Source organism: Tenrec ecaudatus, chromosome 17, assembly GCF_050624435.1.
Source record: "Tenrec ecaudatus isolate mTenEca1 chromosome 17, mTenEca1.hap1, whole genome shotgun sequence".
NCBI lineage: Eukaryota > Metazoa > Chordata > Mammalia > Afrosoricida > Tenrecidae > Tenrec > Tenrec ecaudatus.
In genome coordinates, this window is record NC_134546.1 from 51,473,113 (window position 1) to 51,495,000 (window position 21,888).

The window sequence follows — 21,888 nt, forward strand, 5'->3', positions numbered from 1 at the left end:
CTGGGGGGGCCCCAGCTCAGGGCTCCTGTCTCTTTCTCTGCTTTCCTCCCCCCCCCCCCCCGCCCCCCACCCCCACCCCCACGCGCAGCGAGACTTCACTGACTCCTTGCTAAAGCCCTAGAATCTCGCCGGGGAGCGCAGAATAAACTTCTCCTTTTCCCTCTCTCTGGCCTCAGTTTATCTTTGCAGCGAGCCTAATATTGGTGTCTACGTTAAATTTAAAAGACAGCGCCTGGGCTGAGAACTTCTGGAAAATAATAAGAATTTTGGAAAAACACGAGAATTCCAAGGTCTTGAGCAAGGTCAGAATTCTGATCCTAAGCACCTAAGGCAGAAAGGTCCCCGGTGGGTGCAGTTAGTCAGTGGGGGCTCTGGAGGCAGGGAGAGGAAGTGAGATGGGGCTCTTGGGGTGGGGACAGGCAAGGTGCTGGCGGGGGTCTGGGTGAGGGCGGGAAGAGGGGTCTGGCGTCCTGGCAGACAGGACCCGGGCTCGGGGATGCGGGCAGGCAGGAAGAAGGCAGGTTGTGGGCCCCGTCGGTGGCGGCCGCGGGGAGCGGCGCTGCGACTCCCTCCGATGTGGCAAGGGCAGACGGGGGCCGGCGGCCAGCGCGGCCAGAGGCGGCTGGGGCAGAGGTCCTGTCCGCGGGGGCGCGGCGCCCAGGGCGCAGGCCGATGGGTGCCGGGCGGCCGCCCCGCCCCGCGGCCTCGCCCCGCCTCCCGCCTCCGGGTCGCCATCTCGCCGCCCTGGGAGCGCTGGCACCTGCGGAGCCGCCGCCGCGATGTGGGCCGTCCTGCCGCTGCTCTGCGCCGGCGCTTGGCTGCTGGGGTCCCCCGCCTGCGACGCCGCCGCCGCCCTGTCCGTGAGCTCCCACGGTACGGGAAGGGGGACGAGGGGGGCCGGGCTCCTGGGGGGCTACGGAAAGGGGGCGCGCGGGGCCGGGGCTCGGGAGAACTTGGGGGCGCTGGGGACCCTGGACGCTGCAGGCTGGGATGCGCAGGGGTCTCCAGCCTGGGAACCGGAGGTGGAGTCGAGCCAGGGCCGGAGAGGGTGAGCGAGCCATCGAAGGTTCCCCTTTGCCTGGGTGGCTCCCGAGCCTAGAATCTCGAAGAGCCCGCCTGTCCTTCTGCCTTCGTTTTTCAGCTGGCGGCTGAGAGAGAGGACTCTGACCCGCTCCTACCAACGCCCCAGGGACTTCCCGGCTGTTTCTACCCGCTTCCCCCGGACTTCACACATGGGGAATCCCCCTACGTGTCCCCAGAGGCCACCTGTAGAACAGGTTCCTCAGTGACCCCAGGTGGCCGGAAAAGCCCATTAAGCACCCCAAGGACCCCTGGGCAAGCCTCCGGACTCCCCCCTTCTCCAGGCAGGAAGGCTGTAACTGGTCCATCTTCATGTTGCTCCCCAGTCTCTGCTGCTGGGCCCCCAATGCTTCCCCAGGCTTGAGGGCAAAGAGCCTGCCCTCACTAGCCATCACTAGCCCCAAGGTCGAAGGTTCGAGCCCACCAGCTGCTCTGTGGGAGAAAGATGAGACTTTCTGTTCCCATAAAGATTTACAGGCCCCGGGAACCCACAGGGCAGTTCCCCTCTGCCCAGTGAGCTGGCCGGAACCGGAATCCACTTGATGGCAGTGTGTTTGGTTGGAGCGTCCATCCCTGCCGCCCCAGCCCAAAGCCCACAGGCTCTGAGCTCATGAGGCCACCTTCCTCCCTCACCCTGGGGACAAAAATGGGTAGGCTGGGGCAAAGGTGACCCCGGCTGAATTTTGTCTTGCTTCCTTCACCCCCACCCCCACCCCCTGCTTTGGGAAATAAAGCCCCAAAGGGTTAAAGATACCAAAGACTCCCACCGGAATCAGCCCACCCCGTTGCCATGTTGTAATTGATTCCAACTCGGTGATACAGTCCAATTTTGACCAGAGGTTTTCCTGGCTATGGCTCTCCGGAGCAGATCACCAGGCTTTCTGCCAAGGCGTCCCTGGATGGTAGCCCAATAAAGGAAACCCCAGCCACACCCAAGCAAGAGCCTAGCTTTACCCCCACAAGGCTGCCAGCACCCACAACGCCTGGGGCTGGAAAGTTGTCCCAGCTTCTCAACAAAAGACCAGATCGGAAATAGTTTAGACTTGATGGGCCCTGCAAGTCTCTGCTCTGACACCTCAGCTCTGTACCTGTGCGGGGCGGTCCTCCACCCACAGTGTGTGCTGTTCACCGTGTGGCTGTGTGCCAGCACACCTTTATCCAGGGACCCCAGCATAGGAATTTTATTTCATGTTACGCGTCACAAAATGCTAGTGTCCTTTGATCCCACCCCAAATTACCCCCCCCACACACACACACACCCTCATTTAAAAGTATAAAAATCAGCCCAAAGGCCTGCTCAGCTGAGGAAGGCTCAGAATGACACCCTGGATCACCACAAGTATGAAAGGTGCCTGGCTGAGGGAGCTGGGCCAGAGGTAGGGGAAGCGTCTCTGTGGACTCCTTGTGACTTAATGCCTAGGCATCTTGAACTTGGGTGGGAGATGTAATTTAGAGATGGCCCTAGGCGTTTGTTACCCTCACTAAACCCCCGCCCGCCTAGATAGTCCACAGACAGCCTACCACGCTGAGTACTCTTGAGAAACCACTCTTCCCAAAGTGACAACTGGATTCATTTGGGATTGCTACCACAGCCGGAGCAAATCCTTCTGGCCCCGCCCCAAAGGGCAGTCTCTTCCCTGCTGCCTGCTCTGGGTACCTTTCTCCCACCAACCTGCAAAATTCAAGTCCAGAGTGTCGACCCCTTCTGTTGCCTTTGAAAGCTCCCGAGAGGCAAATGCCAGTCAGTTGTCTTAAACTCCATCTCGTCTCCAACCACCCTCTCTTCCTGGGAAGCGATCGACTAGAGCCAGGCCTTTCACCAAGACTTGGAATCCCCAGAAGGCCTCCCGAAGGCCCCTGTTGGGTCTCTAGGAAAACCTCCGAGAGCCAGACCTCTACAGGACCGCCTGGTTTGTCCAGGTAGCTGAGGTGTTCTGCCTGCGACAGGACACAGTCTTGGTACTTGCTAGCCACAAGTTGAACATTGGAGTTTTTCATCTCGGGTAGGTTTCTACCTGACTCCAGTCCCACGCTCCTGGGTTTTGCTGGATATGCATTTTCCCCGGGGAAAGTCGACACTGCGTGGGTTTTCTCACACAACTCGGTCCAGAAAAAAAATCGATAAATGCTGTTGGTATGAGTCGTCCTCCCTAGGTTTTCCATGCATGTGACTTTTCAGAAGCAGCCCTTTCTTTTTAGGCACCGCTCAGTGAGTTTGAACTGTCAGCCTTCCCGTTAGTAATCAATGACTTAGCCATCTGAGCCACCGAGGGCCTCCCCCTGGATAGCAGTGGTCTTCACGCTGGGCATGGACCCTTGGGGGAACACGCAGACACGCCAACTGCTCAGGACACCGAGGTTGTGTTTCTAGACTTTTCCTTCCCAAAGCCCTCTCCACTGATCTGCTTGGAGACCGCAGGGGTGGAGGGGCCCCTCCTCAGACCTCCTCCATCTGGGCTGCCACTGCTGACCTCAGGGCTACGATCGAAAGGGCTTCTCTTCAAGTTGGTGTTTTCAATTCTTCAGAGAAACTGAAATTAAGGGAGACAGGACCCCGTGGAGTTGTCAGCTGATGAAGTCTAAACTTAGTTATGGATGATAGACCACCACGTGGTGTGGGTCACCAGACAGAATACAAGGAACTGAGTGACCCCGCATGAAAACCCTACCTTCCATTCCCAGCTGCTCATTTGATCGGTATTCTGGAAACTGTAGGTTTATGAAAATCAAATCTAGGACCAAAATAGGAGCCCTGCTGGTGCAGTGGGTTTTGCATTGAGCTACTAATCTCAAGGCCAGCAGTTCAAACCCACCAGGGGAAAAGATGAGGCTTTCTACTCCTGTAGAGTTACAGTCTCAGAAACCCTCACGTGCAATTCTCCTCTGCCCCACAGGGTCTCTGTGAGTCAGAATCAACTCAGTGACAGTGTGTGGGAAGGAATGCTGAACCCTGTCTCATTCAAGCAATACAAACTGGCATTGTGGTCTTTGGGTTGTGCTGCTAACTGCAAGGTCGACATTTTGAAACCATCAGCCGCTCCAGGGAGAAAGACGAGGTTTTCTACTCCCCAAAAGAGTTAAAGCCTCAGAAACTCACAGAGGCAGGTCTACCCTGTCCTATAGGGTCACCATATTACATTTTTTAAAATCATTTTATTGGAGACTCGTACAATTCTTGTCACAATCCATCCATCCATTGTGTCAAGCACATTTGTACGTTTGTTGCCATCATCATTCTCAAAACATTTGCTTTCTATTTGAGCCCTTGATAACAGCTCTTCATTTTTCCCCTCCCTCCCTGCTCCCCCCTCTTTCATGAACCCTTGATAATTTATAAATTATTATTATCATATCTTATGCTGTCCAATGTCTCCCTTCACCCACTTTTCTGTTGTCCATCCCCCAGGGAGGAGGTTATATGTAGATCCTTGTAATCGGTTCCCCCTTTCTCCCAGACCTTCCCTCCACCCTCCAGGTATCGCCACTCTCACCACTGGTCTGGAGGGGGTTCATCTGTTCTGGATTCCCTGTTTCCAGTTCCTATCTGTACCAGTGTACATCCTCTGGTCTAGCCAGATTTGTAAGGTAGAATTGGGATCATGATAGTGGGGGGAGGAAGCATTTAAGAACTAGAGGAAAGTTGTATGTTTCATCGTTGATGCCCTGCACTCTGACTGGCTCGTCTCCTCCCCAGACCCTTCTGTAAGGCGATGTCCAGTTGCCTACAGATGGGCTTTGGGTCTCTACACTCACCCTCATTTACAATGATATGATATTTTGTTCTTTGATGCCTGTTACCTGATCCCTTTGACACCTCAAGGTCACACAGGCTGGTGTACTTCTTCCATGTGGGCTTTTATGTTTCTCAGCTAGATGGCCACTTGTTTATCTTCAACCCTTTAAGACCCCAGACACTCTATCTTTTGATAGGCGGGCACCCTCAGCTTTCTTCACCACATTTGCTTATGCACACGTTTGTCTTCAGTGATCATATCAGGAAGGTGGGCACCCACTGATAAGAATTTTGTTCTTTGATGTCTGATACCTAGTCCCTTCTATACTTCGTGTTCACACCGGCTGGCGTGCTTCTTCCATGTGGGCTTTGATGCTTTTTATACCCAGTAATTTTATATATATTTTTTTAAAATGACAGCAACAACAAATTCATTGCTATCTAAGGTTGAGTCCTATGCAGAGGACGGAGTAGAACTGCCCCATAGACTGTCCTCTTTACAGGAGTGACTGTCACCTCCTTCTCTGAGGAGCCGCTGGTGGAGTCACACACCCAACCTTTCCGTGGGCAGGCGAGGGCTTACTCAGGTGCCACGAGGGTGTCTTTCATAATACATGGTCGATGAGGCTACGTACAAAAAGGACTGCTACCGGAGCCCCGGCTCACACAGGCACGGCTGGTTCCAAACAAGACCTGTCGAAGCACGGCTCTGTCACCCTTGGGTAGCTGCCGACAACGGCGCTCCGTGATACACTTGTCCTGCGCAGTCTCGTCGGAGTGCCCAAGCAAAGGGTCCAATCAGAATGGTGGCTTCCCGGGGAATCTGTTCCAGTTCATTGTCAGGCAGAGATCAGCTCAGACAGTTATGGCGGCTGTTTCTATAACCTTGATAAATTTTTCTGGAAGGACGCAGGCTGCTCGCAGGGGCCTGTGAGGAAGAGGTTCTGAGAAAACTGAAAACTGCACTGGTTACAGAAAGGACAGGAAAGTTGTACGGAGCACTCCTCCCATCAGGACAGGGCACCGACTCCTTCCGTCAGGATAGCAAGGGCTATGAGAATTTCATCGGGAAGTCACCCCATCCAGCCCACGGCCCTTGTCTTGCACCTTCAGATTTCTTTTTGTTCCTAAAAATCAAAGAGCAGTTCAAAGGCACATGACTGGAGTCTCTCAAGGATACCAAACACGGCTGATTCGACATGGCTTGAATCAAAAAGCAAAGACGGCTTTTCGAGAACACCACATCCTGCATGTGCAATTTGAGGGGAAGGATGCGCCGAGAAGCAGAGCCTCGCATGTGGATACTGCTGTGGGTCCCTATGGTCTTGCAGCAGTACTTTGGGCCACGCCCTAGTATTTACACATGTTGCCTAATTGCTGTACTAATTATAATTATGATGGCTTTTCTGTAAAGTAAGAGACCATTCACAAGAAATAAGTATAAATTTGCATTCTGTTGTTGATATTGTTGACAAGCATGTTAGGGTAACCAAGTATAAAAAATATTCTGCATTAGGATAAAATTATGTGAGATGAGGAGGGAGATGGGGGTTCAAGGAGGAAAAAGCAAAACAGAACAAAAACCCCTATGCAAACGGTCCAACTCCTAATGAAGAGGGTGCGCGTGTGATTGATACCACAACCAAACTGAACGCTGCCATCAATTCCGACTCCTAGCAGCCCTATCCGTCGGAGCAGAGGTGCCTCTGTGGGTCTCTAAGGCTGTACATTTTTCCAGGGACAGCAAGCCTCGTCTTCCTCCTGGGACCCACTGGTGGAGTCCAACTGTTGACCTTACAGTTAGCAGCCCACGTAACCCGCCATGTCCTATTGATGGTGGTTGTCCGATCGTGACAGTATCTAGATGCCGATCGATGGCCGGCACTTTGTTCTTTTTAAACTACCTGGTTAATAAGGCACTTGCCATCGCCGCACTCTATTGGTCAGCTTTTTTAGAGCGTGGTAACAGCCTGGCTTTAAAATGTATGGACGGCGATTGTACCCATTGACCGTATTTACAATAGGCTGGAACACATCATTTGAGATATTTACATTTAAAATAGAACTAGGGAATGTTAAAAGACACACGGGCTATGGATGCCTGGCCCCCTGTGTTTTGTTTTATAAATAAAGTTTTATTGGAATAGGGTCCCCACCCACATTTGTCCTCATCCTCCATGGCTGCTTTTCCACTATCACAGCCCAGCAGAGTAGTGATGGTGAGGACCCAGTGGGCTGGCACACCAGAAATAGTCACTCTCTGTCCCTTTAAAAAGGAAGTATACTTACTCCTGGGATACAGAAATTTTTTTAAATCATTTTATTGGGGCCTCATACAACGCTTTTTTTTGTTTGTTTTTTGGCTCATACAATTCTTATCACAATCCATCCATTCATCTATTGTGTCAAGCACATTTGAACATTTGCTTTCTACTTGAGCCCTTGAAATCAGCTCCTCATCTTCACCCTCCCTCCCCACGCCCCCCCCCAGATACAGAGATTTTTTTATTGACCTTTTCTTGAAATCAAACATCATACAGAGAAGTGTATAGAACGTCAGCAGGCATCTCCATGAATTGCCACAACGCAAACATACACTCCTATCAACTGCATTCGGGCAAAGAACTGGGGTGTCACTTGCGGCCCAGAACCCCCTTGCCGCCCCTCTTAAGGAGAACTGCTATCTGACTTACCACACCAAAGGGAGATTTAATTTTTTTAAAAGGGGGGAGGTTATCGTGAGCCACTCCTGGCTCATGGCGACCCCCATGTGTCAGAGTAGAACAGGGCTCCCTGGGAGTTTCTGGGGCTGGTTTTACTGAAGCAGGTGGCCAGGTCTTCTTCCCAGGTACCTTGGGGTGGACTCGAGTCACCAGCCTTTACATAGTAGCCCATCCCATTAACCATTGGTGGTAACCAGGGACACCTAATGCTACTTTTTCAAACACTGACTTGGGGTATAAAAGAAAGTGTGAGTTCCTGTCTGTAACCTGCATTAAACCACCCCACCATTTGGGGTGTTCTAAATTTAGCTTCGTTACACAAAATGCAAATAGGCTCGGTAATCGCCTACCTGCCGTAGACTCCGAGCGCTTGCAAGGGCACAACCTAATTTGTGTGGTCTTTGTTTTTGTCCTTTCCACAGAGAAGTTTCGCTTTAAGTCATGGATGGTACAGGTCAGTTCCGACTTCTCCTTTCTTATGTTTTACATTTCACAACTTTCCTATTATCAGCTCAAGCTCAACCAGAACTGAAACTGTTGGGTGGGGGGGGAGTGAGAGGTTGGTGGGGGGGGAGGCTTCTCACCTTGACAGGGGTGAGGGGGGCGGGGCTTCTCACCTCACACTCCTGGTTTCCTGGCACCTGAGAAGTTCCCAACCCCTGGGAAAGATACGGTTCACTTCTCCCCGACCATGTATCCCAGATCCACGTGACTGTGGCCTGGCAGCCTTTCAGACCTTGGAATCTGTTTCCTTATTTTGCTTCCAAATCACATTGTGTGCGGATTGCCAAATCACTCCTCGTACATAAGAGCATTTACTTTTGCAAACCGCTGCTTTGGTCTGTGAACTTGGCCCAGGGGCAAGGCACTCAGCAGTCTCTTCACCAGAGCCCATTGCACTGTCAGGACTTGAAGGCAGCCGTGAGCCCCCAGTCTGACCTTGGTCCCTGGAGGCTTGGGCCAGCTTTGCCCTTGACAGCAAAGACCCAGAACTTAGACCCTCTCAGTGATACAAATGTGGGTCCCAGACTGGTGGCAGAGGGAAATCCTCCATCCTTCCTCTTAGAAAACAGAAAAGCCTCCCTCTGAAAGCCGCAGCCCGGTTTTGTGACGTGTCGCCCATGTGTTTTTGCTTTAGCACAAAAAGAAATACAGCGCGGAAGAGTACCCTCGGAAGCAGCAGGTCTTTGTCAGCAACTGGAGGAAGATCCATGCCCACAATGCCAGGAACCACACGTTCAAAAGTACCGTGGGGTGCCTCCGGCCAAGCCTCTCGGGAGCAGGGAGGTGGGGGCAGCTCAGATCCCCAGAGAAACCACTTAGCGGCACTCGCTGATGAAAGGGTCCGGTGGGAGCTCTTGGGTGCAGTGGCAGTAACCCAGGCTTCCAGGTGGCCCTCAATCCCAGCTGTTATTATTGGCTGCCAATCCGCTTTCTGGGGGTTGTGAAGTTTATTGAGCTGTGTAGAAAGCCCCTGCGGTATTCCTGCCTGTGAGGGTTGAGCCCAGATGCTGGCCTCTGACCTTGGACGACTTTGTTCAAGAGCAACCTGGAGGGTCATCTGGCTTTCACTGTCAGTAAAGGGCACAGTGGCCACCGCTGACCTCCCCTGGCTTCCCGATTGCCAAGAGGCAGGGCTCCGACATGCCTCCACACCCCATCTTTCCTTACCTATTCGGACGCCAGCCAGTCTTCCCACGACACTCTCTGTCTGTGCTGCGTTCAGTGACTGGGCGCAATGGCCACACAGACAACCCACCATTTGGGGTTGGTTATTCGGGAAGTTAATAGGTTTCTACAGGGCAGCCTCAGTAAGCGGTCAGTGGTCCACAGCAGCACCTCTCCTCGGCCAGCAGCCAAGTCTCTCCTTCCTCAGTGTCTCAGCCACATGGTCCCTTGACCTCTGCCTCCATGTACCAGGAAGCCTGCTGCCACTCGGTCTCACAGCCCCATGGTCTCGGTGCTGCTCCTCTGTCTCTGTGCCAGCCTCTGGTGCCTCTGGTCTCGGCCGCTGCCACCGCAGACAGAGGTCTGGAACATGCTCTGCCAATGGACCTGGGCTTTCTCTCCTGCTGCTGCTTCAAAGAAGGCTGTCCTTCCAGCCAGGGGGGTGGTAAGGACAGCTGACCAAGCCCCTCTGTCAGTGTGAGGCCTTCCCTGTGTGCATCGTCCTACCCAGTCATTTCTTGGGAGTTCGAGACATGGATGGACTAGCCATATTGAGAAATTCCACTCCACCACACACCCACATAGAACCAAGACTCTTATGGAGAGATAGATGGCAGTGCCACCTATGTTGGTCATGTGGGCAATAGGCACAAAGGGAAGAAAGCTGGATTGGAATGCCAGCCACTGTCCATGACAGCTGTGTGACCTGGTCACTTTGCTGCTGTATAACTGCCCCATAGTTTCCTAGGCGGTCATCTTCACAGGATCCCTGATGGCACAGTGGGTTAGGACTCGAGCTGCTAACCGCAAGGTTGGTGGTTTGAGCCCACCAGCCACTCCTCAGGAGAAAGAAGAAGCTTTCTACTCCTGTAAAGAATTACAGTCCCTGAAACTCACAGGGACCTTTCCACCCTGCCTGGCAGGGTCGTTCTGAATTGGCTGACTCAGCACCAGTGAGTTTGGATTTGGAGAGTGACCTTCACAGGAACGGAGAGCCAGTTCTTGCCTGCTTCAGAGCCACCGAGGGGTTCACACCCACCTTTCCTTGGGGGTCAAGAGCTTCACCATTTGGCTGCCAGGGTCACCTGGTGTATCAGAGGGTCATTCATGCATGGGCAAGTTTACACAAGGCGGAGAAGCAGCCATGATGGCGGTCCTCTCCTCTCCGGGCTGTGGTGAAGGCGCTTGTATCAGGTGGAAAGGCGCCTGGCACCCACAGGCAGGGCTGAAAGGGCGCACTGCACTTTGGGGGCCGTGCAGACACCTCTGCTGTGTAAAAAGCTCCCTAGAAGATGTGATTGTACGTGCAGGGCAGCCAGCCACCAAACGAGTCTGGGATTGTAGGGCCTTGACAGCTGAGCCCTGTAGCGCACACAGTGCGTTGTTCACCACTGCAGCGTTAGCTGCAAGGTCAGTGGTTTGAACTACAGCCTCAGTCCTGCAGGCTCACTTTAGATCCTACAGGTCCACAGTCCATTTCAGAGCCCCCTCCCATCACATGGGTGCCAGCTCAGAACAACCCTGTCGCCCCATCTTCCTCCCGAGGATTGAGCCTTGTCGTTAGCACCCCGACACTTGCCTGAGAGTGCCACCAGGGCTCCTGTGGGTGAGTGAGTTGGTATATTTAATTTTTTTAAAAAGATTTAATGGAGCCAAGTTACAACACAAGAGCCCAGACAGTGCTGTGCGAGAGCACTGGGCTACAAACCTCAAGGCCGAGGGTTCAAGCTCACCAGACCCTTCAAAGGAGAAAGATGAGACTGCCTGGACCCAGAAAGAGTTATAGTCTCAGAAACCCTCGGGGGCAGGTCTACGCAGACTCGAGGTTCAAGAGTAACCCGAGAGCAGCGAGTTGGTCTGGGGTCAGGTGCAGCGACTGCAAGCGCTGGGTGAACAGGGGGGCCATGGCTTTCCTTGTGTTTCTCAGTGCTGCGCTTACATAAGGTCAACTAACTAATTATGAACCTGTTGGGGCTTTGTTCCTCAGTGGCCCTGAACCAATTTTCAGACATGACCTTTGATGAAGTCAAGCGAACGGTTCTCTGGTCACAGCCTCAGGTATGTATAGCCTATGGTCACTAAATCTGAATCCTGTCCTCTCAAACCTTTGAAGTAAGTCTGTAGCCAGGCCTGCCTCCAGTCGCATTCTTGGGGAGCCAGTGAGGTTGACCCCCAGCAAAGGCTCATGGACCCCCAAATTTAGTATTGCCAAATGAAGCACGGCGCTGATGATAATTTTAGTATAAATATATCCCAAATACTGTATGGGGACACACTTACATTTTTTAAAAAGTATACGTTGTTTATTCTAACCATATACAATGAATTGAATTACATTTCCCCAAAAATATGTGATATAAATTCTAACCTCCATGCCCATGGTTGGAAGGAACCCTGGTGGCATAGTGGTTACCAGTTGGAATGCTGACCTCCAGGTCTGCACTTCAAAACCACTAGCTGCTCCTTGGGAGAAAGACGAGGTCTTCTCCCATAAAGAATTCTAGTCTCAGGGACCTAAAGAGACTGTCTTTGTTATGTTAATGAGGCAGGATTCATGTAGGGTGTGTCTTGGTTCAAACTCCTTCAAGAAATGTAGATGAGAGATAGGTGGATGGATGGATGGAGATAGATAGATAGATAAATAGATAGATAGATAGATAGATAGATAGATAGATAGATAGATAGATAGATGTGTGTTTCACGGTGTAAAAGAGATTAAACAATTAAGCAGGAGGAGATGGGGAAGAAAGATGCGACACCACATAAATATCTCCCAAGAAAGGAAGTTCAGGCGAGATAGGGACCTTCCTCCTGAGCCAACACAGGGAGAGCCATCCCCTGAAGGTGAGCTTCTGGCACTTTAAACTGTCTATCTCACAGAGACCCTATAGGGCAAGGTCGAGTTGGCCATCAGGGGAGCCAGCCCCCAACAAATCATCACAGGTCCAGTAGGCGCAACTGTTCAGTGATAATAAGTAAACATTATAGTAAAGTCATAGATAATAAGAGAGATAGAAGAGATGGGGAGGGGAAGGAAGGCAAGGGGAGAGGGAACAGGGGAGCAAGGCCGGGGCCGGGGAAGAGAGACTTCTTTATTGCTAACCAAGGCTTATGCAAGCCCCCTATTTACAGGTAAAGACATGTCACAGGAAAGGGTTGTGCTATAGGTGATACAGTAATGGGAATATACATGCAATTGGAAGGGGAGGGATTAGGGGTACCCATGTGACAAGGTGGGCGGATCCGAGATTCAGGATGGCAGCCTAGGGTACCCATGTGACAAGGTGGGCGGATCCAAGATTCAGGATGGCAGCCTAACTTTGGCTGTCACCGAGCAGGTTCAACCTGTTCTCTGGCTCTCCATGGAAACCATAATCAGTTGGGTGGGAGCCCCACCTACAGGGACCAGATGCCTTCAGGGAGAACGTCTCTAAGCATCTGTCCTCCCACCATGTGCTGGCGAACAGCCTCTAGTGTTTGGCATATCATTGGGGGAGACACTGCTGGGGGAATTCTCATATCCCACACTGTTCCTGTAGATTTCCCGGTTGTAATTCTTTAGGAGAGTAGGAAGTTTCTTTCCTCTCAGAGCAGCCAGGAGTTTCAAACTGCTGACCTTGCCGCCATCAGCCCAACCCTCAATCACTGCTGCAACAGGGTTCCTATCTTTTAAAGAGACCGAGTCTATTCAAATCCTGCCTCGTGGACACAGCAAAGGCCATTCCCAATAGGTTGATCACAGCTCTCCAGCCAATTCTGACTCCTGGGACACTGTAGAACAGGACAGGGCAAACTAACCCCGTGGGTTCTCAAGACTGGAGCCCTCTTTCCAGGAGTAGAAAGTCCAGTCTTTCTCCCACAACCAAAGGTCTGCAGGTTAGGATTTACAACGCACGAATCAGGGAACCAGGTCCAATCCAAAACAAGCAGTACTAGGTAACTAAGACAACGAGCTTCTGCCTTCTAATTTGCTAAATCTGCCCACGTAGGTCCTGTGATCTGGTCTCTTCAGGGGTCAGATCGTGTGGGAGGAGGGCGAGGAGGCTAGTTCTGACTTGCGCAGTCTCTCTCATCCTCTTTCTAGCTGATTTTCATTAATGTTATCGTTCTTTCGTGATTCCGTGTAATGACATGACTTTGGGGGGGAGGGGTTGTTTTGGGGTTTGTTTCCGCTAACGCTGCATTTGGTTGTTTCAGAATTGTTCAGCCACCAAAGGTAACTACCTTCGGGGCACGGGTCCCTACCCAACCTCTGTGGACTGGCGGAAGAAAGGACACTTTGTCACTCCAGTGAAAAACCAGGTATGGGTGGCCGCCCTTCTCCCCCCAAGGGCCATGCTGCCAGAAGGACCACAAAATCGCCTGAAGCACGTCCCAACTCCCTGCCCCCCATCTCTCCAGCCTTCTTTCACTGACAGGCTGGGGGCAACATTAGTTCTGGTCTAGAGCAGATTTGGTCTAGATTTGGTCTAGAGCAGCGGTTCTCAACCTGTGAGGCTTTGGCAACTGGATTGCCTTGACTTGGGGTTTCTTGAAGGGTCAGTGGCAAAGTCCCCTGAATCCCAGCTACTGACTCCTCCGCCCGCTGCCTTTCTAGGGTGGCTGTGGCAGCTGCTGGACCTTCTCCACCACCGGCGCCCTGGAGTCTGCGATCGCCATAGCTGGCGGAAAGCTGCTCTCTTTGGTAAGAAACCGCCCAGACTCGCCTTCTGCAGAGGTGAGGCAGGCAACCTGAGATCTCACCCTTCAGTGGCCTCTTGGGCTTCAACAGTCCTGTCCCCTCGGAACATCAAGTGACCCAGCCGTGCGGACACTTAGAATGGGACTCCCACTGGATGCTTTTCCCAGAAAGGAATTCAGCTTACCTGGGGCTCATTCCTGGGCGACTCTGTGTGTCCCTCCATGTGTTAGTCCGGATTGACTAGGGAAACAAATTCATAGGCACTCATATGTGGATAAGAAAGAGCTTTATGTAAAAGAACAATTGTATATTAAGAAATATCCCAGCCCAAAAGTCTGATATTAGCTCCTATGTCCGATACTAGTCCATACATTCCTCTTTAGACTCATGCAGCCATGCAATGATGCCAAGTTCAGGAAGATCACAGGCCGGTGGGTGGAAAGTCTTGTGGGTCCAGTGGCGGTGGAAGTATCTCAGCACTGGCGTGGGTCTCCACGTGGCTCCTCCAGCTCCAGGGCTCTGGTTCCATCAGTGTGTCTCCATGTGGCTTGTCAACAAGCATGTTTTGCTGGGACAGTGTGTGTCCCGCCTCTGGGGAGGAAGATGGGAGTTCCCAGAATCCTCAGGAGAAGGCCACGCCCACACAGAGGCAATTTTGGCTATGACCTCATTGACAGGCTAGACTCCACCCTTTCGCTGAAGTTGACCGATGATGTAACTGCCACACTAGATGTGGTGATCAGTGGAAAAGCAGCTTCTGCCTGAGAGATGGTCCCTCTGGGAGGTGCACCCCTGCCCGGGTTGCCTCAGTTGTTCTCTTGGAGGGAGACGCTGGAACCCAGAGGGTGGTCAAGACAGGGCCCACTGGTAGGGAAAGGGGAGGGGGAGGTGGACCAGGGGCTCTGACGGGGTCAGTCCTCTCCCTTGGTGCCTCATACAACTCACCCCTGCAGTTGCATTCCGAGTCTCCCACTCCAGGACATCCTCCGTCAGCCTTGCCATTGGGGGGCTTCACACTGAGTCATCCAGACTGTGCACTGATTTAGCCGAAGTGTAGCTCAGCCAGGGGCTCGGCCCTGCGTTCACCCCGATTGCCTGCCCCTGTGTCCCCCAGCGTCCAGCTCACTGCCGTGTGTTCCTCTATGCAGGCCGAGCAGCAGCTGGTAGACTGCGCCCAGGACTTCAACAACCACGGCTGCGCAGGGTACGTGCCCAGCCAGGAGGGCCCTGAACCCCTTCACATCCAGGTGGTCGCGAAGAAGGGCAGGGACTTGTGGCTTATCCGCTGTGTGCCAGGCACACCTCACCCACCCAGTGTCCCACAGCCAGATGCAGCCCCGCTGGGATCCGGGCCCAGTCCTATCTGGTTCCAGACTCCATCCCCCTCTCCCGTTGCCCGGCACTGCCAGCTTCCTCAGCCACCAAGACCTCGGCCCGTAGCCAGAGGCACAAGCACATCATCCTGCAAAGCTAGATCCACACACAGGTGTCTGGGCACCTTTACACGTGCTCTGAACTGCTCTCGCTGCCCCACTGGACAGGCCATCTGAGGGGCTTGTCCACAGGGGTCTCCCTTCCCGGCCTACTCTTACAGCAGGGGCTGCCTCCAAATCTGTTCCTGCGCTGGTCCTCTCAGAGACATTCCCAAGGAGCTGGCAGGCGGGCTTTCTTGGCAAATAATATGCATCAAGCCAGGCCTTTCGTGTTCCCCCAGAGCACAGCCCACGTTTGCCCCACTTGGTCAACGTGTGGCCCAGGCCTCAGCCCCACCGCCCGGGGTCCTCCTCCTCCAGCCCAGTCCTGGGACCACGCTTACACTCACCTCCCACTCCACGGCAGAGAGCCGAGCCCTGGCCCCAGTCCTTTGGTCACAGTATACTGATGCACCATCACCTGCCGTCTCAACCCTCACCTGTTGGCTTTCTGATATACACCTGCTTCTCCACCAGAACCAGCGTCCAACAAGGAGGCACTGGGGCCTCACTGTCTTTCAAAATAGTCTGGTAGCTTTGGTCCAGGACAGTCCATGCGGTCAGCAAACATTCCAGAGCCCCTGCTGGGTTCCCAGGCCCTGGGCATACAGCAGTCAGAGAACAGAGTAACAGAACACAGTCCGTGGTATTCCCACTGAGCAGGACAGGCAGAAACCAGCATAGACTCCAGACAGGTCCAGCTGCAACAAAGGCTCCAGCAGAGGCAGCTAAGCAGTCCAGCAGGAACTGAGGGGCTGTGGATGGGGATTGAAAGGTTCTCAGCCACTAACTAAAGGTTGGAAGTTCACGTGTACCCAGGGGCACCTCAACAGAACAGTCACTGAAAATCGTGGTGCACGGTGTTATTCTGACACACAGGTCTCCACGGGCTGGAATCTACTTTGTGGCAGCTGGTTCTTCATGTGGCCCTGGGCACGTGGTTCAGCCTCCTTGGGCCTCTGCCTTCCCATTGGTAAAATGGAAATAACCAGCCAGTGTGAGGGATCCAGCGATTGTGTTTGCCAAGTACCTGCCCTGACTGGGTACCCCATGGCGACTGGGGTGAGCTGGGTCCATCGTGAAAAGAGAGGTCTCTGTCCCAGTGGCACGCGCCACGTGCTGGTCCTTAGACTGCTGGTCCTTGGACTTGCTGAGCTTCATGCCAAAGCCCGGCAGAAGGCATTGCCAAGCCTTCGACTGCCTCCCCATCTCCCCACTCAGTGTGCCAGGCAAACACGGAAGGAACTCCGGTCCTGCCCACCTGCATCTGGGCTGGCGCCAACGGGGCTCCTTTGTGTGTACTTCTTGCAGGGGTCTCCCCAGCCAAGCCTTCGAGTATATCCTCTACAACAAAGGAATCATGGCAGAAGACACCTACCCCTACCAGGGCCGGGTAATTCTGAACAGCTTTGACTTGGTCTTGATCTGCAAAGCTCCCCATCTCCACTCCTTCCCCTCCCCTTCCCAGCCTTGAACTTCTCCTTGCTTGGACTCTCAGACTTGTCTGTGCCCTGCAGACTCATTCCTACACATCTCCTGACTGGCTGAGCTCACTGAATCCCGGGGGGACTCTTGTGCCAACAGCCTCCTCGCCCGCACTCTCTCCTTCCTGGGCCGCCCCGTCTTCTCAAGGCTTCTCCCCATGTCAGCTACCCTACTTGGCTTTCTCCTGGCTCCTCCCCAGCCTGCGAGTGTGCACCAGCCGTCCTCCGGTGCTTCTTCCCTTCTCGCTAGACCTGGTAGTGTCCATGTGGTCAGCCTCATGCTGACGACGTGCTCCCGGGCCCCACACTTAGGATCTTACCTGCTGTCCCTTCACCCCAGCCTGTCCAAAGCCCAGCATCTCATCCGTCCTCTGCCTGCGGGTTCTTCTGGACTCCCTCTCTGCACAAGCAGATTGTTGGCTGTATCGAGTCAGTGTGGACCCAGAGAGACTTTACACACCCTCCCTCCAACACCGCCCCCCCCCCCCCCCCCCGGCTGCCAGTTCCCTTGACCCAGACCCTCACTTCCGCCAACCTTCTGGCCACCGTTGATCCACTCACACCTGCGTCCCTTCAGCCCAGGTCACTTCAGGTGCCTCCCCTCAGGCCGCCTCTCATGCCCAGCTCTGACCACACCTTGGCCGTGCTAGGAGCTCTTTGAAGCCTCCCCCAGGCCTACAAGATGAAGTGCCCCCTCCTGGGCCTTCCCTTCGGGACCCTGTCCACCTCCACCCAAGCCAGGGTTTCCAGTCTTACCTGCTTGTGCTCTCCCTTCGGAAGCCTCCTGCTCCAACAGAACTGCTAGTCGATTCTCCCACGCCAGCTCCTTCCTCTTCCGGGCCCTCTCTTGTCCTCCCGACCTTCCTTCGTCCCAGCTCCTGTCACAGAATGGCTGACACCGCCCCACCCCCCGCGTGGCCTCCACTTGCCGGGCTGGTCACCCCTCTCCTCCTCCTCTTCCTCTTCCTCGCCACACCGGCGCTTAGCCACCCTTTCCCTCGCAGCATATTTCCCTGCTGGCTAAGACCCTTCCCACGTTCCCAGTGAGTGCTGCCCAGGACTGTGGGCTTCTTCAAGACAAGCCTGCCTCTAAGTCCCCCGTACGGGACCCGTCATCGCCTGCCTGGGACATGTCAACCTCCGCCCAGGCTGACCAGCCCTAACCTGCGCTCCATGTCTTTGCCACCCAAACAGGACGGTGTCTGCAAGTTCCAGCCCAAGCAGGCCGTGGCTTTTGTCAAGGACGTGGCCAACATCACGCTGGTGAGTACCGATCCTCCTCCCCACGGGGGACCGCCTTCCAGGAGGAGGCCAGTCCCCCGAGCAGTCGGATGGCCAGTGGTCCGGGCAGCCTTTCCCGGCAGCTCAGCGCTTGGATTTAGAAGGTTCTGACTAGCACGGGGTCTCGGAGGTGGGCAGCCCGGCGGGTGACAGGAGGGACCGCGCAGGACTGGCAGGGGAGGCTGGGTGCTCACCCCAGGTGTGCATCATACTTTATTTCTGCGTGTCCGTTTTCATGCCTGTCACCTTCAAGTGGTGGCCCTCACCCCACGTGTGTCCTGTCAGCATGTATGTGTAAGGGTGTGTGTGAGAGAGGAGTGAGGCATGCATGTGTGTCAGTCAGGACAAGCTGAGTTAGGCCGCAGGAACAAGCAGCAAACCGTCAAGGTTCATGTCCGGCCACATGCTCATCGGCTTAGCCAGACAGTGTTCTGTGGCCTCTGCCTCCCTCTAGGAGCCAGCCAGGAGTCCTTGCTTGGCACAAATGGCTGAGTGCTCAACTACTGGCCAGAAGGTTGGCAGTTTCAATGTCGCACGTGGGCCGATTAGAGGTCTGCTTCCTCCAGGGACTCCCATGGAGCAGTCTGCTCTGCACAAGTCGGGGGCGAGGCAACGAGTCAGAAAGGACCCCAGGCCCCTGGACCCTGCAGAGGGTGAACTGTGCCCTGGCCCTTAGGGCCAGACGAGTGACTGTCACGCCTACCGTCAGTGGATGGGATGGTGTGGTCGCAGGTGATCCCCCGAGAGCTGGAGCCTCTGCACAGCCCGCACGACCCGTGTGTCCTGTGGGAGAGTGTGTGCAGAAGGCGAATCTCTCCCGGGGAACACGGAGGGGGGTGTACAGGGGAGCCCAAGAGGAGCACCCTGGGTGTGCAGACCGCCACCCTGAGGTGCATGTTCCAGCAGGCGAGTCTCTCGCAGCCAGAGTCCGTCTGGACTCCTAGCGACCCTGTAGAGCCCCCGCTGCGGGTTGTTCCAAGGACTGCCGCCCTTCCCAGGGGTGGAAAGGCTTGCCTTTCTCCGGCCGAAGGTTGGTTGAACCTTGCGGTGAACAACCCAGCGTGCATCCCCCTCCCTCGGCCACCAGCGGTGGACATGCATCTAACCAGCCGAAGGGCCAAGCTCGGCACTAACGGTGCCAGGACCAGCCAGGGGTCCATGTTGCCCGACATGGAGCCCTCTGGGAGCTGAACACCTAGTCCACAGAGGTGCTTCCAGGTGCACCACTAACTCATGACACGCCTCGAAATCCCCCTCGGAGCGAAGTGTCCTGATGACCTAGGGAGACCAAGGCTCGGTGAGCTTCAGGAGACTTGCCAGAAGTCACGGAGCTAGATTGTGAGAGGCAGGATTTAGACTGCGATCCTAGTTCCCGAAACGGGGCCCATGGACCCGACAGGATACAACCTACCCTCGCTAAGAGGGGGAGTGCTCGACAGTGTGACCTTCGGAAAAGGACCAGTTCTCTCTCAGACGCACCCATCCAAGGACTGCCTGCTCTGAGAGGTAACAGGAGTCCTTTTGGTGGGGGTCCCAGGAGAGACTTGTGGGGGTCCTCTGCCAGGAACCCCCTCTGACAGCCACGAGGACGTGCCTCTCACAGCACCGTGCCCACCCCCCTGGGGAACAGGCCTCTGTGATCCCAGAGCCAACCCGGTCCCTCTGGGCCTCCTGGGATCTTTTCTGAGCCTGCAGGGAACTGGGGGGAAAGATGTGCTTCCAGGGAATCAGTTGAACAGCGAGGTCTCTGTCCACTCCTGCGGGGAGCTGGAAGCACCTAGGGCTGGGTGGCCAGTACCCCCACACACTTCCCATCCTCTCACCAGAACAGAGCCCCCAGCCGCAGCTCAGGTCAGCTCTGTAAGGCGGTCACCTGGGAGCCTGGCTTCCCTGGCTCGCTCTAAGCCCCTTGTTCCCCACTGGAAAGCTTTAAAAAACACTTCTGCCAGAGACCCACCCTGTAGGTGGTGAGGTCGTTGGTGGGGGTGCAGCCCAGGTGCCAGGGTTGGTAAGCCTCGCTGGTGGCTCTCTCGGGCACTCCGGGTGGAGACAGACTTTGCATAGCCCTGGCCTGCTGGCTCAGGCCCCGAGGAGCTGCCTTGGCTCTCTACCACCCCCACCCCACCCCACTGCGCTTCCTTTTCCAGTTTCCCGGGTGTCTTAGCGACCTTGTGTTATTGTTTTACCAATACCACAGCCAGTGGCCTCAGGAGCTTATTCCTGAGTCTGGGGGGCGGGGGGAGGGAGAAGTACACATCAGGGTCCTGGCTCTGTGGATCCCTCCGGTTTGGGTAACCCTGGTGTTCCTCAGGTGCCTTGACTTCTAGACAGGCCTCATGTGGTGCCTGCCTGTGTATGTGTGTGTGTGTGTGTACGCGTGACCTGGGCTTTCTATAATTCACATGATATGTATGTAAAAGCAGGTGCTTAAACCAGCGTGTCTCAAAGTGGGCAATGTCTGTAGCCCCGGTGGTCCAGTGGGTTATGTACAGGTGGGCTGCTTGCCGTGATCTGCTTGCCGTGACTGCTGAGGACTGGCAGTCTCAGCAACGCACGAGAGCAGTTCTTCCCTGCCCCGTAGGGTCACCCTCCATGAGAGTAGCATCACATTGTTTGGTGCGACGGCAGTGAGTGAGCAAGTGAGCGAGCGAGCAGTCCCTGGAACGATCCTGGTGGGCTTCAGAAGCAGATGCCTACACTTGATCCTGGATGATGGGCTAGCAGACAGATGTTTTGAACTGTCTGAATGAGATTTGATTGACAGAACAAAACCCCAAGTCCAAACAGGATGATGCCTGCGGATCCTACAGGGCTGGGTTCCAGCTCCTATGGGCGGAGGTGGGGCGCAGTCCATGGGTAATCCCGGGCTCCTCTAGTTTCCACCGCCCCCGCTGGTGGTGGTGGATGCTGTTGACTCCGTTCTGACGCATAGTGACCCTGCAAACAACAGAACGAAACACTGCCCAGTCCTGCGCTGTCCTCGGAATTGTTGTGTCGGAGCTGACCGTAGCAGCCCCTGGCCCAGCACCCCCTGCCGTGGACCCTCCACTCTCCCATGCACAGGTCCACCACGCCCTGGGTCCTGTTCATCCTGTGCACCATGGATGCAGGCACCCACAGCTGATTCCTCCAGGCACTAAGCCCTCCTGGGCACACTGCTGCGCCCCTGCCCCAAAGGGTGCAGGGCGTCCATGGAGCAGTTGGGGAGAGGGGAGATGAATCTCCAAACAGAACCGGTCCAGCCAGGGGACGGCAGTGTGGGAGGAGGGACTTCCGATTCAAACTCGCTGCCATCGAGTTGATTCTGAGTGATAGAGGCCCTAAAGGGCAGGGCAGAGCCCAGGGTAGAGGGTCGGGTGGGTTTCTGAGACGGTCACTCTTGATGGGAATAGGAAGCCCCATCTTCCTCCTGTGGAGCAGCTGGTGGCTCCCAACTGTGAGTCCACTGTGCAGAGAAGGAGAGGACACGGAAGAGCTGACTGCAGGCGAGGGGCCTCCCTCATCAGCGCGGGGAGAGGGGGGCGCACGGGGCTCTGGGAAGACAGAGGGGCAGCTCGCCTCCAGTGGCTGCTGTTGGGTCGGTGCCCAAACTGCCGCTCCAGAGTCACATGCGGCTCTTTGGGTACGTGCATGTGGCTCTGAAGAAACATTGAAAGGTTGTTATGGATACGATTCAGATAATGGCGATTTCATTTGTTTATAACAATACATGTATGACTCTCGCATCAGTTTGCATTGTGAGGGACAGGATTGACTCTTCTGTCTC

At 54.7% G+C, this 21,888-nt stretch overlaps 1 protein-coding gene across 1 annotated transcript in view; it reads left to right on the forward strand.

Moving 5' to 3' along the window:
- The first annotated feature begins 779 nt into the window (after nt 1–779).
- Nucleotides 780–21,888, forward strand: part of CTSH (cathepsin H) — a 25,157-nt gene continuing 4,048 nt past the window's right edge. Inside the window, exons 1-9 of the mRNA XM_075535718.1 lie at nt 780–873; nt 7,959–7,990; nt 8,675–8,780; nt 11,192–11,262; nt 13,402–13,506; nt 13,802–13,888; nt 15,034–15,089; nt 16,669–16,750; nt 18,036–18,104. Coding sequence (XP_075391833.1) covers nt 780–873; nt 7,959–7,990; nt 8,675–8,780; nt 11,192–11,262; nt 13,402–13,506; nt 13,802–13,888; nt 15,034–15,089; nt 16,669–16,750; nt 18,036–18,104 — 702 coding nt within the window. The remainder of the gene's footprint in view (nt 874–7,958; nt 7,991–8,674; nt 8,781–11,191; nt 11,263–13,401; nt 13,507–13,801; nt 13,889–15,033; nt 15,090–16,668; nt 16,751–18,035; nt 18,105–21,888) is intronic.